Raw genomic sequence first — 14,957 nt, 5'->3', positions numbered from 1 at the left:
TGTCAGTATTGCAACATCCACAGGCAGAAGTAATGGGAACAAAGCCAACCTCTCTTCTATATTTTTTTTCTCTCATTCTTCTGTGATGTTAAGGGTTGACTTATTTGAATCCTCTGTATGATGGACTGATTTCAGTGCTTTGCTTCATACTCACAGAAGACTGATAAATGTAACTTCTGTGACATCACTCCTCTGCCGTGCACCAAAATCCTCCATGATAGTAGTTCTTCCTAGGAAGTGCTGAAGGTCCCATTCCTACTGCTGAAGTACACACTGATCATATGTGCAAGTACTAAGCAGGAAAGCAGCAAGGAAGTGGATGCTTCAGATTGGGACAATATTAAGTAGTTGTTCAGAGAAAATGTTTGCTTGTTATAGCAGCACTGAGAAAAAAGAGCTTATGTCAGAAAATAATTTGAGCTTTAGGAGACATCCCACCCTAAGACCATCTGTTCAGAATCTAAATCAATTCTTTTATATATTAAAACTTTTTTTTTTTTATTATGTCTTTCTGGATTTTCACATGAGCCCACTCAAAACTGCATAGCAAAACTGGCTCCCATTATTACAAATGTGCTTAGACTCTCTCCATAACTCCTCGTTTGTTCCTTTGCATTTTGTCCTGTATTGGAGCTCTTTGTCTTATCTTCAAAGCCCTACACAATTTCATTCTTGTTCTACCATCAGCTCACCCCCTTTGCTGCCACCAGACAGACAGACAACTGCTCCCATTTATTACATTTATTGCTGTTGCTGTTTGCATTCTGATATTCACTGATACAAAACCAACCATGTATTTGTGATTTAAAAGTAATTATTTTTATTTAATTTCTCTGCAAAACAATAGTGCTTTTAAAGCTGTTAATGAGTGACAATATGGATGTAGTTGTGGAGGCTGTCAGAGTCTTTGGCAATCTTTCCCAGCATCATGAGATCCGTGACTTCATCATGCAGAAAAAGAGTGAGTTACTTTTGCATTTGTAGAAGTTCTATTTTTAAATGTCCACAGTTTTAAAAAGAAAAGATTGTTAATAAGCTGTCTCAGTTAAAGGGTAGAAGCAATCTTCCCTGATGTTTTGCAAATTAGGCAAACATTAGAATCCAGTAATAGTCATTATAAACACCATTTTATTTCAGTTTCATTAAAATGGAAATATTGGAGTAGGAAAAATATGCTGTGGTACTTTCACAACTACAAGAACTATTTTTCCTAAGGTTTGAAATTTGAAATTTCCCTTTACTCAAGTAGCTTTTCAGATCCTGCAGGTTAGTAGTGATATGATATAAAATGAAAATCCAACTAAGTTCTCATTTAGGTTCATAATCTGAGATTTTTGATTCCCATATTTGACAGCTTGTTAGCACTTTGTAACATGCAGTTAGGATGTTTGATTGCCTCAGCAAAGACCTCCCATTTGCCTTGGGGTGAAGTAGGATGCAAGTCTTCTCAAGTCCTTTTGCTTTGGGTATCTAAAGAGCTTTGGGAAAAATGGCAACTCCTTGCTATCCACAGAGCGTGTGTCATCAGCTTAATTAGACACCAGTTCACTGTAAAGTTGGTTTTTTTTTTTGGTCTGCCTGTTGTTGCTGAAAGTGAGGTGATCATGCCACAATATGCAACCCTTTATTCCAAGAGTGGCACATCACCGTGTTTGGGGGAGAATGGAGAAGTGACCCTTAGTAGCTGGTTGCTAGTGAACAGTATCAGTCAAAGGACTGAATTTTCCAGCTGGGAGAAACGGTGATGTCGCTGTGCCACGCTCAAGAATTGCTGAGAGGCTTCCTCCTAGTGAGGCCAGCCCAGGTCCCTGGCTGGGGTTGGCTCCACAGCTCCAGAGTCAGTGCCAGCAGGTGCTGTGGGACGCTGCACGTTGGGCACCTGCTCCGTGCCTGGTTCCTGCAGGAGCCCCAGGCTGCTGCACTTCCAGTTGGACTTGGTGCAGTCTGGGGCAACCCTGCACTCACAGGGGAAAGAACTTTCCCCCTCTGAGTGCCAGGTGCCAAATCCTTGCAGTTTCTGCTGACTCTGGGGTTGAAAGGGGGGTGATACTTTCAAGAAGTAAGTCACAATTCAGTTTGGTCAACTTAGCCTCTTCTGATGGGATTTTCACATTTCTTTGGTGTATTTTTATTACTAGAATTTCTGGTTTGTTGTTTTGAAGGAAGCTGGTGTTCAGCATGATGTTACTCTGTCATGTGCCTCCTCTACAAATGTCACAGTAATACACTACAGTGGTGAATTTTTGGATAGGGTATCCTGCATTTGAGTGCTTTCTAAGTATACATTTTTAAGAAGTATGTTGAAGTGCCACTTGTATGGTAAATCCATCTTCCTGTTTCCTTCTTTACAATCCAGTATACAAGTTCACAATTGCTTTGCTCGATTCCAAGAACCGAGATGTCTGTTTTCCTGCATGTGGAGTTCTGCTCAATCTTACAGTAGATAAGAACAAACGAGCTTTTCTGTTGGAGGAAGGAGGAATTGGAAAGTAAGTTCCTGACTGTGCTTGAGTAAAGGCAATTTTGAGTGGCTTGGCCAAGAAGTTTCAATTGGATTCCGTTTTACTGGGGCCAGTAGCTTGTAATGAAGATGTCAGCATAGTAGATCCTTGGCATCTAAAGTTCTTTGCGAACAAGCCTTTCACATGAGCCAAACCCCACAGAATAATCTCCCAAAGACCCTCCTTGATGTGCACAGCAGAGTGTGCCATAGAAGAAAGCAACTAAGGCGTGGCTCTGCAGCAGCTGCTTGTGCTGAGCTTAACTGGATCCTGGGTGGGCTACAGTTAACATTAGTGCCGTGGGAGTGTATCTGGTGCAAATGTGAAGATATTTCCAGAACTGATACCCCACATGGTCCCTTGCAGTTTTTGTAACCACTTGATACTGCAGGGAAAATTACCTGATGTAGCCATGCTTGGCCAAGAACAGCTCCCGAGTCTCCTCTCTCTGGGAGTTCCAAGTTTAAGGCATTTACACTGGAAGGGATATTAGACCTGGAAAAACCACTGTGGATGCAACACTTGTGGCTTTGATGTTCAGATAATAGCGGATCCAGCTTAATTGGAGCAACATGAAAGATCATGTTCCTGTGCTTGTAAAGCAGTTGGTACAGCCCACAGTTATGAAACAATATGCCTTACTTTGAAATGCTTTCCTGTTCATACATCATATAATTACTTTTTTATGCACTGTTAAATGCATAGTCTTCTCATCCTTCCTTCCCTTGTTCTAGTTAACTTAAAATGCAAACCTGGAAAAGGAGAATAAAAATAAGTTGCTGCAAATTGAATAATAAATGTGAGAAATTTCTATTGTATAGAATATTCGGTAGCCTATAGAATTTTATAAATTCAGAATTTTCTATACTTTATCTGAAAATTTGTGAGGGAAGGAACAAAAAACAGTAACAGCATGGAATGAATCTAGAGAATTTGGAAGTGGTTGTTAAGGAGATGATCCTGACTGTGCCAAACCAGCTCTATGGATTTTTGGAATTGAGGTTATTGTATCAATATATAGTAGCCCTAGGAAAATAAGGAATTAGTCTTATCAGAGAGTTAAACTTAAAACAAATTAGGGCAAGTTCTTCTGGCTTTTCATTAGATGCCTCCTGTTGTTCCACAATAACTGCCTTCAGAGAGGAGAAGAAAATCAAGCCTCTTTTTGGGTGGTCTCAGTGACTGTTATTTTCAGCCATACCTGAATATAGAAGTTATCCTTTACTAATCACCAGATTACAAATCTCTCTATGAAGTGGAGAAGTGAGGGAAGGAAGGGGTGATAAGGTTGAAGAAGAGAACAGCAGTGAAAGATTTTTATTGGAGAGGTCACCAGGGACAGCAGGTGAAAACGACATTTATTTCTGCAGCCCCAGGACCTGGGAACACTGGCAGTTTGGAAATGGGAACTCTGGATAGCTACTGTATGTAAGCTGGTGCAGGCAGAAAAGTTACAGCTTCATTTCAGAGGCCTTTTTGAGATCCAGCCTGCATTTGGTGTCTGCAAGGAAGGGAGATGGGGAGAAAGGTCTGGAATCTAATGGTCCTTAATAAAACTGGCATTTCTGAGAGGAGTCCCTTGGAAATACAGGGTGAGGAAATACAAGAATGGGTGAGATCTGCAAAATTGTGAGACTTCGTCTCACAATTGAATGTAAAAGGTAATTTTTTGATCATGGAAGTAGCAAATTCCTTTAGATATGTTTTTTTGGTGAGATCATCTGATACGTAGTAAGATGAATATTCTGACTGAAGCTTCTGCATTCCCACCACCTTTTCCAGATGAATCATTGGTGCCTGATAAAGTTTGGCTTGGATTGCAATCTCTGCTTTAGTGGCAGCCACAGATTTGGGATAGTCACAGATTGTAATGAAATTAGATGGAATTTTAGTGTCTTTGAAATGGTTACATTTGCAAAGTATGTGAGTGAAATCGGTCAGTTGGGTTAGAAAGTTACAGGGGATGGGCAGCTGCAGGCAGGCACACACACATATGTAGACAAAAGGCATGTTCACATCCTTGGGGAGCTACACTAAATGAAAAGGGGGAAGTTATGAGGAAGAAAGTAGCACCTGAATTTTATTAATGTTGAATTTTCCTGCAAACTTCTGTGGAGCTTGCTCACATTTCTAGACTGCCAGATTTTGTAGAGCTCAGGAGAAAATTCCATGGAACAAACAACTGATTTTGTTTGGTACTGGCAGGTTGGTTGACTGCTTACAAGACTTTGGGCCGGCAGACTGGCAGCTCTCATGTTTGATCTGCAAAACCCTGTGGAACTACAGCGAGGACATCACAAGCGCGGCCTCCTGCTTTGGAGGAGACACCGACACGCTGCTGGTGCTGCTCACATCACTTCTAGGTGAGACTCGTAGTCTTGGTGTCTTTTCCTCAATAAAAGAAATGGAAGGAGCAAAATCAAAGCAGGATTAGTTTGGGTGGGAGGTCTGTCCTGCAGCTTTGAGTAGTTGGTCAGTGTGCACTGTCCAGCAGCACAGTGGATCCTGTGCAGCACACACTGGACCCCCTGGGGATCCTGGCATTCCTGGGGTGCAGCGGGCTGACCTTGCTGCCTGACCACCCTTCTTTTCTCTCCATGGTCTCCTTGTGGGCAAGGACAACATCCTGACAATTTCTCATCTGCTCCCTAAAACCAGGAAGGGTGTGCTCATTGCTCCACAAAGGCTGAAAGGTGAATGTTAGGACCCTGATTTGCTTACCCAGTGGGATCTTTTCATCTGGACATTTACTTTTGCTTCAAATTTTACAGAGTTTAGTGGCTGTGTAGTAGTCCTGTAGTCAATATATGTAATTTTTGTCCTTTTATTTTTTGAGCATTGCTTTGCTTAGGATTTTTTTTTTGGTAGGTCACTTGCAATCTTTGAAAAAAAATTTAAAATATAAATTAAATTGAAGGAAACTAACTATGGATGATATGGTTTTAATTGAAAATTGATTAAAGATGTATACTTACTGTCAGACTCAGGACATGAAATCCTGGTGGTCTCTTTTGTTGTAGACAATCTGAAAAGTGGGTGGATTTGTGGGGATTTTTTTTCCAGTTACAGCAGAACTACCAATATTCACTGCTGTAATAATTCTCTGTATTACATTCCTTGCTATGATGGACTGCATCTTAATGTGAGCAGTAATTCCATCTATTTATCCGAAAATAGCAGTGTTTCAAGGTTATTACTGCACTTTTTAACATTCTGCAAGAGACCTGCGAACTTTACAACCACAATCATGCTTGAATTTTCTGACACACAGCAAGGGATATGTGTCTTTGTTTTAGAGAATACATGCTTATTTTTTCCTCTGCATTTAACACTGCTTGTTGAAGCAATTGACCTGACTGCAGAGTCCAGGATAGCAATTGTAACTCTCATTAAACAGTATAACTTTCATTAACTGGAAGTTCATGTACAATTGCAATTGCATTTACAATTGTGATTATAATGCAGCTGTAATGGTAATTAATTAGGAATAGGTTAGAATTAAATCAGAAGGCCAGTCGTTCTTCACACTGCAGTCAGAAGAGGAGCTGTAGAAAAAGCACATCTAACTCATTGGATCTGGTTCCTCTGTGTGCAGAGAGCCAACAAGTCTTAGTAATAGCAGCTGGTTAATATTGTCCTACATCTTCCTCCTCCCATTGTGTCCAGTAACAGCCTTGAACCGTCATTGCTCTGATTCTATCATTCAGGAAGCAGGAGGCAACTGCTGACAGCCTGTGAACTGTACTTGAGCGTCAGCACACCCTCAGGAAGCGGAAAAAGTGGAGCATGGCACAGCAGACACCTCGCTTCACCTGCTGTGCTTGGCCTCCTCCCCTTATTTTCCCTCCCCTATCTGGCACAAGATGACAAAAGATACGAGGAAGCCAAAAGGGAATGGAAATGGCCTGAAAAGATGCTGTGTCCAAGAGAAAGGCTGGACAAAGGGCACTATGTGTTTTTCTTTTTCCCTGCCTGATCCCAGCAGCCTGGGATGCAGTGGCCCTGCTTTCCAATGCACTTGTCATTCACCTTCTTTCAGCTGCTTTTGAGTTTCATGTCACTCTGCTGGCTCAGAGCTTCTGGAGGTTGCTGTCCCCAGGCCCCTGGCAGCAGCTTTACCTTGGCCCAGGCCCTCAGGAACAGCAGTGGAGATGAGCTTCTGTCTTGGGAACATTCTTCTGTTTGGTATTCCAGTGAAATCTCTTTTCTCCCTCTTTCTCTGGACTTTTTCTTGTGCTGACTTTCACCTCCACTGTCATTCAGCAAGGTTATTTTGGAACCTCATTCTGTATGAACCCTTACATGACACAACAGGAGCTTCCAGGGCTCCCAGCCCCCATCCTGCCGGTGTTTCAAGGATGGGCAGCCCTTGCAGACTGCAGGAGTCTGCACTCCAGTCTCCAGTTTCCCCCACAGTATCCAGGCCCAGTGTGTTTGTCTTGTTCCTGGGCTTGCAGCCAGCACATATGCTCTTTGGCCAGGACCCAATATTGCTAGTTTTTGAGGAGAGTCGTGGGAAAATTAAATTATCTGAGGATGCACAGCTTGCATGCGGAACACTGATCCTCGCTGATCCACAGCGTTACTCACGTTCTGCTTTGGGAAATTTACTGTTTCAGTTCAACACTTCAGCTTTGAACTGCTGCTGACCCTTGTTCTTGTAGGCTGGAATTCCCAGCCTCAGTGATTCCATAAATATTCAGTCGACTTCTGGGGAGCACAGCTGTCTAATAAAAGGGAGAAATGTCTCTCACTCTGTGTTAGAACAGAGTTAATTTGGGTAGAAAAAAACAGGAGTAGGCAAAGCAATCCTCCTTGAAAACAAACCCCATAATCCGTTATTTTCCACTTCAGGGTCTCTGGCTTCTCTGCTGCTGAGATTGATTTTAGGTATGTTGGGTTACTGTGCCATTGATAGGACAAGAGCTAATGGGCACAGGTTGCAGTAAGGCAAAATTCCAATTAAACATTAGGAAAAGAGATTTCCATCATGGCAAGAGTTAAGCACTGGAACAGGCTGCTTTCCTAGAAGGTGTTCAGTACTCAACAGTACATGGACCAGAGCAAACTGTTACATGGTGAGTCTGCTCCAGAGGTTTTTTCCAACCTAAATTATCCTATGACATTATCAAATAATGATCTGATGTCAGAGGCTAGATTTTATCTCTGATTACAGGTTTTCTTCCTGCAGATACGACATCCTTTCTGGAAGAGTGGGTGTTCTTGTCCTCTTTATTTTATTACAGAAAGACTCTAAATGACATCTCCTTACGCAGAACCCCATTTGGAACCTCTCACAATCAGCCTCTCTTTAATTTTGGTAGTTACAGTGTAGTGGCACAGGAGCCATGTACTGTTTGCAGTTGCTGGTAACTTTGTATGAGCTGGAGCTCATCTCCACACACAAGAATGTCATTTCCTCCTTCGTACCTGTCTCAGCTCAGGCACCTTGGCATGCTTTTGGATCGGCATAAGTGCTGTTGGAACATCTCTTTTCTGCTCAAGGTTTGACTCCAAATGTGGGTAACTGAAGTTTCTCTTCAGCCCCAAGTTGCCTTTACCTGCTGGGACTGTGCAGAAGCTCCCTTACAGAGTTACTTCTTGAACACGCTGTGAATCTGGTGCTTTTTTGTAGTGTAGGCCAAAGGTTAAGTATTGCCCATTTGGAGCAGGATTCCACCTTCATTTTAGGTGTGTTTATGGCCTAAAGGCTGTCAAATATCCTTCTGTTAAACTGTGTGACAACATTTGTTCAGCATTATCAGTTGTGTTTGTGGATTCCTGATTCAGAAGAATGCTTCTGATTGGCGACTGATTGCTATTTTCTCTTAAGTTTGTCTCTTTGCCACATCCACTGCCAAGCAAAATGGAGAGGGAATAACGAGTGAGGGCTTCCTTTCATTCCTAACATTGCTTGTCTTTAATACAGACTGTCCTGTTTTATTTTTGAAATTTGCAAGGAAGGGAGGGCATTAGTAATACAATAACTAGTGTAGTTCAAGTTCCTTCAGTATATGAGAGTAGATAGTTTGGAAGAGTCTCCAGATTAGCAGACCAATTTGTGACAGGAAAAACATAGTTGTAGTTAGATTAATGGATTGCTTACCTTAGCAGAATTGCTGTGGGTAATGTTAAACCTTGGGGGACAGACACAGTAAATGCTCAATCTCAGAGACAGTTTTTGTCTCAGAGACACCTCTGAGGTGTGAGAATAAAAGAACCTGCAGTAACATTTTCACTGTTTTACTGACCTTACCATCCGTTATTTTCAGTTAAACCTAAGACCTTCAGACAGTGATGCTTAACTTATCTCAAGTGCAGTTGTTTTTAAGCCATCAGCATACACAGCTGGTAAGCTGTATGTGTCACAAAATATGTAGGTAAGTATATTTTTATTTGGAACTGATGATGATATTTTCGTTGATTACAGATGAAGAGGTAGAGTTGGAGTGCAGCCTTGACAGAGCTATAAAGGACTGCCAAAGACTATATTGGGAAAGAGAGTTCAAACCCGTGGCAAAAAAACTTCTTGACAGAATTCAAAGCCATTACTCTTCCAGCTGAGCCCATCACTCCATTTTAATGATTGGGGTTTTTTTGTGGTGTAAATTGTATAGCTTTATATTTCTAATATACCTGCACATTGCCATTGAAGGTAAGCTTGTTGGAGAGCATGACTATTTAAAAAAAAATTCAGAAAAGTCTAGCATTTATGTACTGGTTGCTGTCTTTTGAAGAGCTTGTATGAAATTTTTGTAATTACTTTTTACAATATACTTGAGCTGATGAAGCAGCTTCAGTGTGACTTGTCTAGTAATTGCATCGTTTCTTGACTGGAAAAATGGAAAGTATTTGTTGAACTTCTAATTTTTAACAGGTAAGTTATGAGTGAGTACTTAGACCTCTGTGGTACCAAAAATGCTGTGCAGTCCAAAAGAGTGTTACGTGACAGGAGCCACATCTCACCTACAGACTCTGACACACTTTTACCTTAAGGAACTTCTGTGACAGAGTAACCCAGGTGCTGTTGGGCCATTCATGTCCTGTGTTCCTTCATGAGCCTCACTTTTCAGATTTAAAGCTGTTGGTGGTCAGGGGAAAGTCACCCCTCTTTCCTTGGGCGATCCCCCTTCCTTCTTCTGACACTGTGGGCTAGGGTCTGGGATATCCCAGCTAACCCAGCTGCTGCCTTGACACTCGTGGGATCTAAGTCCAGCTGTGCTAGTCTTTCCTGAATTGGGACTTCACATCTTAAGGCAGAACACACATATCCCTGATGTCAGAGAAGATTCTTTCAGTTGGTCCCACACTCCCAAGAGGCACCTGTGTGCCTGTTTCTCAGACTTCTTGGCCAGCTGTCTCCCCTGAACCTGTGACTCCATCCCTGGGGCTGAAACAGGCCTCTTTTGCCCTGTTCCTCCTGACTGCTGCTGCCTTGTTTACTGCTCAGTTTTCATCCTTCCAGCATGTGAAAGTCCCCACGTAGCCCATGGATTAGCTCAGCAGGTGCTTTGCTGGCCTTAACAGCCCAGTTGGCCATAGCAAGCTTTACAGACCTGACCTATTTCTCTCTTTCCTGACCTCAGATTACTAAGAATAAACTGCTGTGCAGGGGCTGCCGGGCTCCTGCTCCTGCGGGTCAGCGGCATCGCGCTGCGCTCTGCACAGCAGGAGCGGCTCCAGCATGGCAATCCTGGGAGAGGCTGCAGGAATTTGTTCGGAGGCAGCGATTCAGAGCTCCCTCAGTGGCACCGTTCTCTGTGCCTTTGGTAGTGCCCAGACCTCTGCTTTCAGGTGAGGAGTGGCAGTGAGGAGGCCTAGAAGTAGAGACAGTAGAAGGGCAGCAAGATTTTTTCCTAGTTTAGATCCCTGCTTTTATGCGGCAGGGAGGGGCGATTTCATAGTCCAGGTTTTGGGAGTTGTGAGAAGGAAACTTCAGTGAAAGTGGTAAAATTTGCTCCATTCTTTGTGTCTCAGCAGTTCAGGTGTTACTTGAGCCCAGCGAGGCTCAGCCCTGCAGTGAGTGGCTCTGGGAGCTCGTGTGGTGGCAGCCTCTGTCACTGCAATCCACAGGAGAGAAGTGCTCAGCAGTTCAGTGTGGTTTGGCTCCAACAAGAGCTCTGCTCAGCTCAAAAATATCTCAATTATCATCCCTTCTTTTGCCATTTTAATTGTAGCTGAAGTTGAAGGGAAGATAAATGGCTTCAATGTCCCATTTGTTTCTGGGAGAAAAGAATGGATTTGCTTCGGGAGAGTATTAGAGAAAGGATGATGGGTAAGTAGTCCCGGTGGGGAGGAAGCTGGAGGCATTTGTTCCTGGCATTTGTGCCACGGCAGGGCAGGCAAACAGCCAGCTGTGCAGGGCAGGGTGGGGGCGCTGGAAAAGGCCCTGTGGTCAACAGGACTAACCAGAATGGACAAGGGCTGAGTCAGAAGGCAACTGAAACTGATGGCTGGCTCAACTTGAGGTGGTGCTTGGGCAGTTTAAGATTTGTTCAAATACAACACTAATTATGTCAGTTATTACTGGTCAAGCTGTAACCAAGGGCCTGAGGCACTGTGTCCTGCAGCACAGGGCAGAGCTGGGGATCCTGGGGCAGCCACTGTGTGTGAGCTCTGGTCTTTGTGCAGGAAGAGGCGCGTTCAGATGAGCTGGATTGGGAAGAGAGGGGGGTACAGGACTTTTGAGCACCCCTCCAGCTGAGCTACACCAGCCTCTGTATTTCTCTGGAGAAAAACTTGTGGGTAGTAAGAAGCAGCCCCAGAATGCTGGATTTCAGGTGTGTTCTTACAGCATCGTTTACCATTTGAGTATCCCAGCCACAGCCCTCAGTGCAGCAGCTCTCTCCTGTCCAGGAGCCCATTCCTGTTCTCCGTGGGGAGAGCTGCCAGCACCGCAGCTGAGCTACAGGAGAGGATGCTGCACTTCACACCCATGGGCTGGGGCTCTGCTGGAGCTGCCCAGGAGTACTGGACAGGTAGTCAGGATTGCTTGTGCTCTGATGGCAGCTGTGACCAGCTGATGCCACTCACACACTGATATGCTGCAGTGTTTACTGCTTGAAAAGCGAGAGGGGATGTGGATGTGGCAGGAGAGCATAGGATGGAAATGGCCAGTTGAGATTTTTTGGAAAAATTCATGTCTACCTTTGACCTCAGAAAGCAGCAGGAGACTCAGGCACTGCAGAAACTCCATTCACAGACTAGAAAGGCACAGCTCAGCTGTACAATGCCCTTAAGACAGGGAAGTTTTGCTCTGTTTTTGGAACATTAAAAATCCTGTGTTTTCAGTTAAGAGGAAGCACCAGATGCTTCCTGTTAGTCACAATTTTTGACAGTTTATTAATCTTTCTCCCCTAGATCTTTTCAGATATTTTAGCTTCTTGGACTGTAAACTTATAACTGTTCTCAGAAGGTTCTGTAGAAAGAGAAACCAGTCTGAGCTGAGACCCAGGCCAGGAGACAAAAATTAAATTCTGCTTGTGGGCTTCAGACAATCCATTTCATAGAATCAGCTGAGTTGGAAAGGACCATCAGCATCATCGAGTCCAACTCCTGGCCCTGCACCAGACACCCCAAGAATCACACCTTGTGCCTGAGAGCTTTGTCCAAAGGGGTGAGAATAGCAGCAGTACAGAAGAGGTGTTCCCATGACAGTATTAGTGAAGCTCCAGATCTGTGTTTTTAAATTTTTTCTCCCATCATTTTAGACTCAGTTAGAAAATTCATGGGTGGTGATTTTAAATATGTTTGCTCAGTTACTGTTTCAAACATTTTTAAATGGTCTTCGAACCAGTAAGAACAGAAGCTTCAAGTTAAAACCACACAGAAACACCAAGAGAAAAAGTTGTTACCTTTATTTCAAAAATACCAGTAATACTGACAAATTTAAAAAGCAATTCACACTCATACAAAAGTATTCATGTGTTCTCCAAAACCACTGTATATTAAACGTCAGCATTTTAATCACGTTTTGATTTACTAAAAATAGATGTTTTTTAGCCTAGTTATTTAAGCAACTGCAAAAATCATTAAGACCAGCGTTGGGTATGTAATACAGTAGGACTGTTTGGCAGTCTAGAACACAACATTCCCACACCTTGTCCTAGCTCCTTCTTGGTTCATCCGTGAAAAGGAGGACAAGAAGCTACTTGACACTTCGTGTAGGTAGATCTCTAAGAAGCTCTGAGGACTCCAGTCCCCTTCTTTCCATAGGAAGACCATTGCACTTTGGAGCTCACGAAATAATGCTGAACAAACATCCTGTTTTTAAGGCTAAACTAGTTGAGAAAATTGACTGCTACCTTTCGAATTATCAGTGTGGACAGAAGAGGTTTAGTTCTGATTAAACAGGGAATCTAAATAACAAGGCTTTTTTGAAACCACACAGAGTAAAGGCTCAGACAATAGCAGTGCTCACTTTCACTTCTAGCTCAACTGGAACAGCCTGGGTCTGTTCACTCCACCTGCACAAATAGCAGCATCAAGATTTTCTAAAATTATTCTCATAGGGAAAGCAAATGTCATCAAGTCCCAGTTCTTTTTGCACTCCGACTCCCGCAGTATTTGCCTTATCACAAGATCTATGTATCTATCGTTTGCTATATTGCCACAAGTTCAGAGAATGTCCCGGGCTGTCTAAAGCCAAAATACCATGAGCAGGCAGCACTTCCGCACAACCCTGTCTGTCAACTGCCAAGCATTCGCTGCCCAGTGGCAGCAGTGATATTCCAAACGTGGAAATAGCTGAAACTAAAGGAGTTATGGCACAATGGGCATCTTAACTTATAGCTACTGTTGGTCCTGAGGCTTCGTATCTTCCTCTGCCATACTGCAGCTGCAGAACATTCCGACATCGACAGGCAGCCAGAGACATCAGGTCATATAGCGAGTAATAGCTCTCAGAGCATAAAGTAGTTCGGCTTGCATCCGAGCTTCTACCAGAAGCAAATTTACATGGACCTTCAGGAGAGAGAAGAAGTTACACTTCAGCACTGTGCTCACCACCACAGGCTGCAGGCAGAGGAAGCCGCGGGGCTGTGGGTGTCGTGCTGGTGCAGCAGCAGCAGGGGAGCACTGCCCGTGTCTCCACACAGCCCACCAGATCTCGCTGTGGAGCTCACGGAGCGGGGCAGAGGAACCAACGCCACACCCCGTACTGCAGCACCACGTGGCACTGGCTCACAGGCACATTTAGGCAGGGCCAGGTCCATAGGAAGAAGAAATCATCCTTTAGCAGACCAGATGCTTTAGCTGGGTAAAGCAAGAGAAGCTTTCAAGCACACAAGCCCTTCTTCAGCAACACTACGCACAGCTTGTTCAAGTTTAGTTTAATGAGGCTAATGATTAAAGGGCAGTGGGCACCTGCAGAGCAGAGGAGGGTGTTAGCAAAGGCAGAGGTGACAAGGCCATTTGCCCCTGGGACTGAGAGAGAAATACACAGGCAGCTACCACCTGAACAACAAAGAGTGGTTGGCTAAGGTGAAGCACCAGAAAAATTCTGAAGTGCCATAAATCTATTATCTCGTCTGAGACACAGGTCTTCAGTAGCTACTAGAGGTAAGAATTTTAGTTCTCCAGATCATCTTCTCAATGCCTTTACTGTATTTCTTTGAGGGTGAGATCCTCAAAGCGGGGGGAGGGTGTGAAAGTATTTTCTCACTGACAGCAGGTTGCTGTGAGTTTGCTCGGGCATGTAAGGGCTGTGTGTGGTTTCATTTGCATGATCTCCATGAGGATGTGCAGTTACTGCATTCAGTGACACATATGTGAATGAGTCGTGGATTTTGATGGCTATGGAGTTGCAAAGTTTTGGGCTTTAAAGAAGGATTTGTGTGCTTGAAAAGCTCGTTTATTACAGTTAGTCCAGCCAAAACATAGGCAGTGTTTTACTTGAACAATTTTAAATCATTGCAGTTACAGGACCCTGGTTTAAGGGATTTAATCAACAACTAGAGCCTCTAGTGATAGAAACACTAATGATTTCTGCATCTTTATGTTTCAGCATTAAGTGAGGCCAAGAAATACCTTTCCAAAGAAAAACTGAAGGATATAAACTTACTTAATGGATTTGGTATCTGAGAGTTAACAACAGGCAATGTGACTGGGAGGTGCAATTTAGACTGTAAGCCAGCAGCAAAGCTTTAGGCTTTCACAAAGAAACTGTTTTGGGGCTATCCATGCCAGAAGGACCAGGGGACTGTAAAGACCCTGGGCCAGCCACAGAGCTGTTCCAGGTCTGCTGCCAAGGGATGGATGATCTGGCACCACTTCCCTGCCTCTCTGGGATCCGGGCATTGCTGACTGCAGTTGAGGCGAAGCTGTACCATTGTCGTGTCTAACCCCCCAAACTTCTCAAAGCTTGCCCAGTCCATGTCAGCTGTTAGCCAGCAAATATGCAGGAGAAAAGGGGAAATTATTTCAGCCTGGAAACATGACACTTCCTAATGACTTGAC

General features: G+C 43.7%; 2 protein-coding genes across 7 annotated transcripts in view; one reads left to right on the top strand and one right to left on the bottom strand.

Annotated features, from left to right (window-relative positions):
* Nucleotides 1-9,065, top strand: part of ARMC2 (armadillo repeat containing 2) — a gene marked incomplete at both ends in the record, with an annotated part of 58,142 nt that extends 49,077 nt beyond the window's left edge. Inside the window, 4 exons of the mRNA XM_082303419.1 lie at nt 848-961; nt 2,357-2,489; nt 4,707-4,864; nt 8,932-9,065. Coding sequence (XP_082159545.1) covers nt 848-961; nt 2,357-2,489; nt 4,707-4,864; nt 8,932-9,065 — 539 coding nt within the window. The remainder of the gene's footprint in view (nt 1-847; nt 962-2,356; nt 2,490-4,706; nt 4,865-8,931) is intronic.
* A 3,278-nt stretch (nt 9,066-12,343) lies between these two features.
* The window catches only part of SESN1 (sestrin 1), a 76,867-nt gene continuing 74,253 nt past the window's right edge, over nt 12,344-14,957 (bottom strand). For all 6 annotated transcript variants that reach the window (XM_082303207.1, XM_082303209.1, XM_082303211.1 and 3 more), the window contains one exon: nt 12,344-13,463. In XM_082303207.1, the coding sequence (XP_082159333.1) occupies nt 13,377-13,463 (87 nt within the window). In that variant the 3' untranslated portion in view covers nt 12,344-13,376. The remainder of the gene's footprint in view (nt 13,464-14,957) is intronic.

Source organism: Coloeus monedula (assembly GCF_965178545.1).
Source record: "Coloeus monedula genome assembly, chromosome: 2".
Classification (NCBI taxonomy): Eukaryota; Metazoa; Chordata; class Aves; order Passeriformes; family Corvidae; genus Coloeus; species Coloeus monedula.
This window is presented reverse-complemented; position numbering and strand designations above follow the sequence as displayed.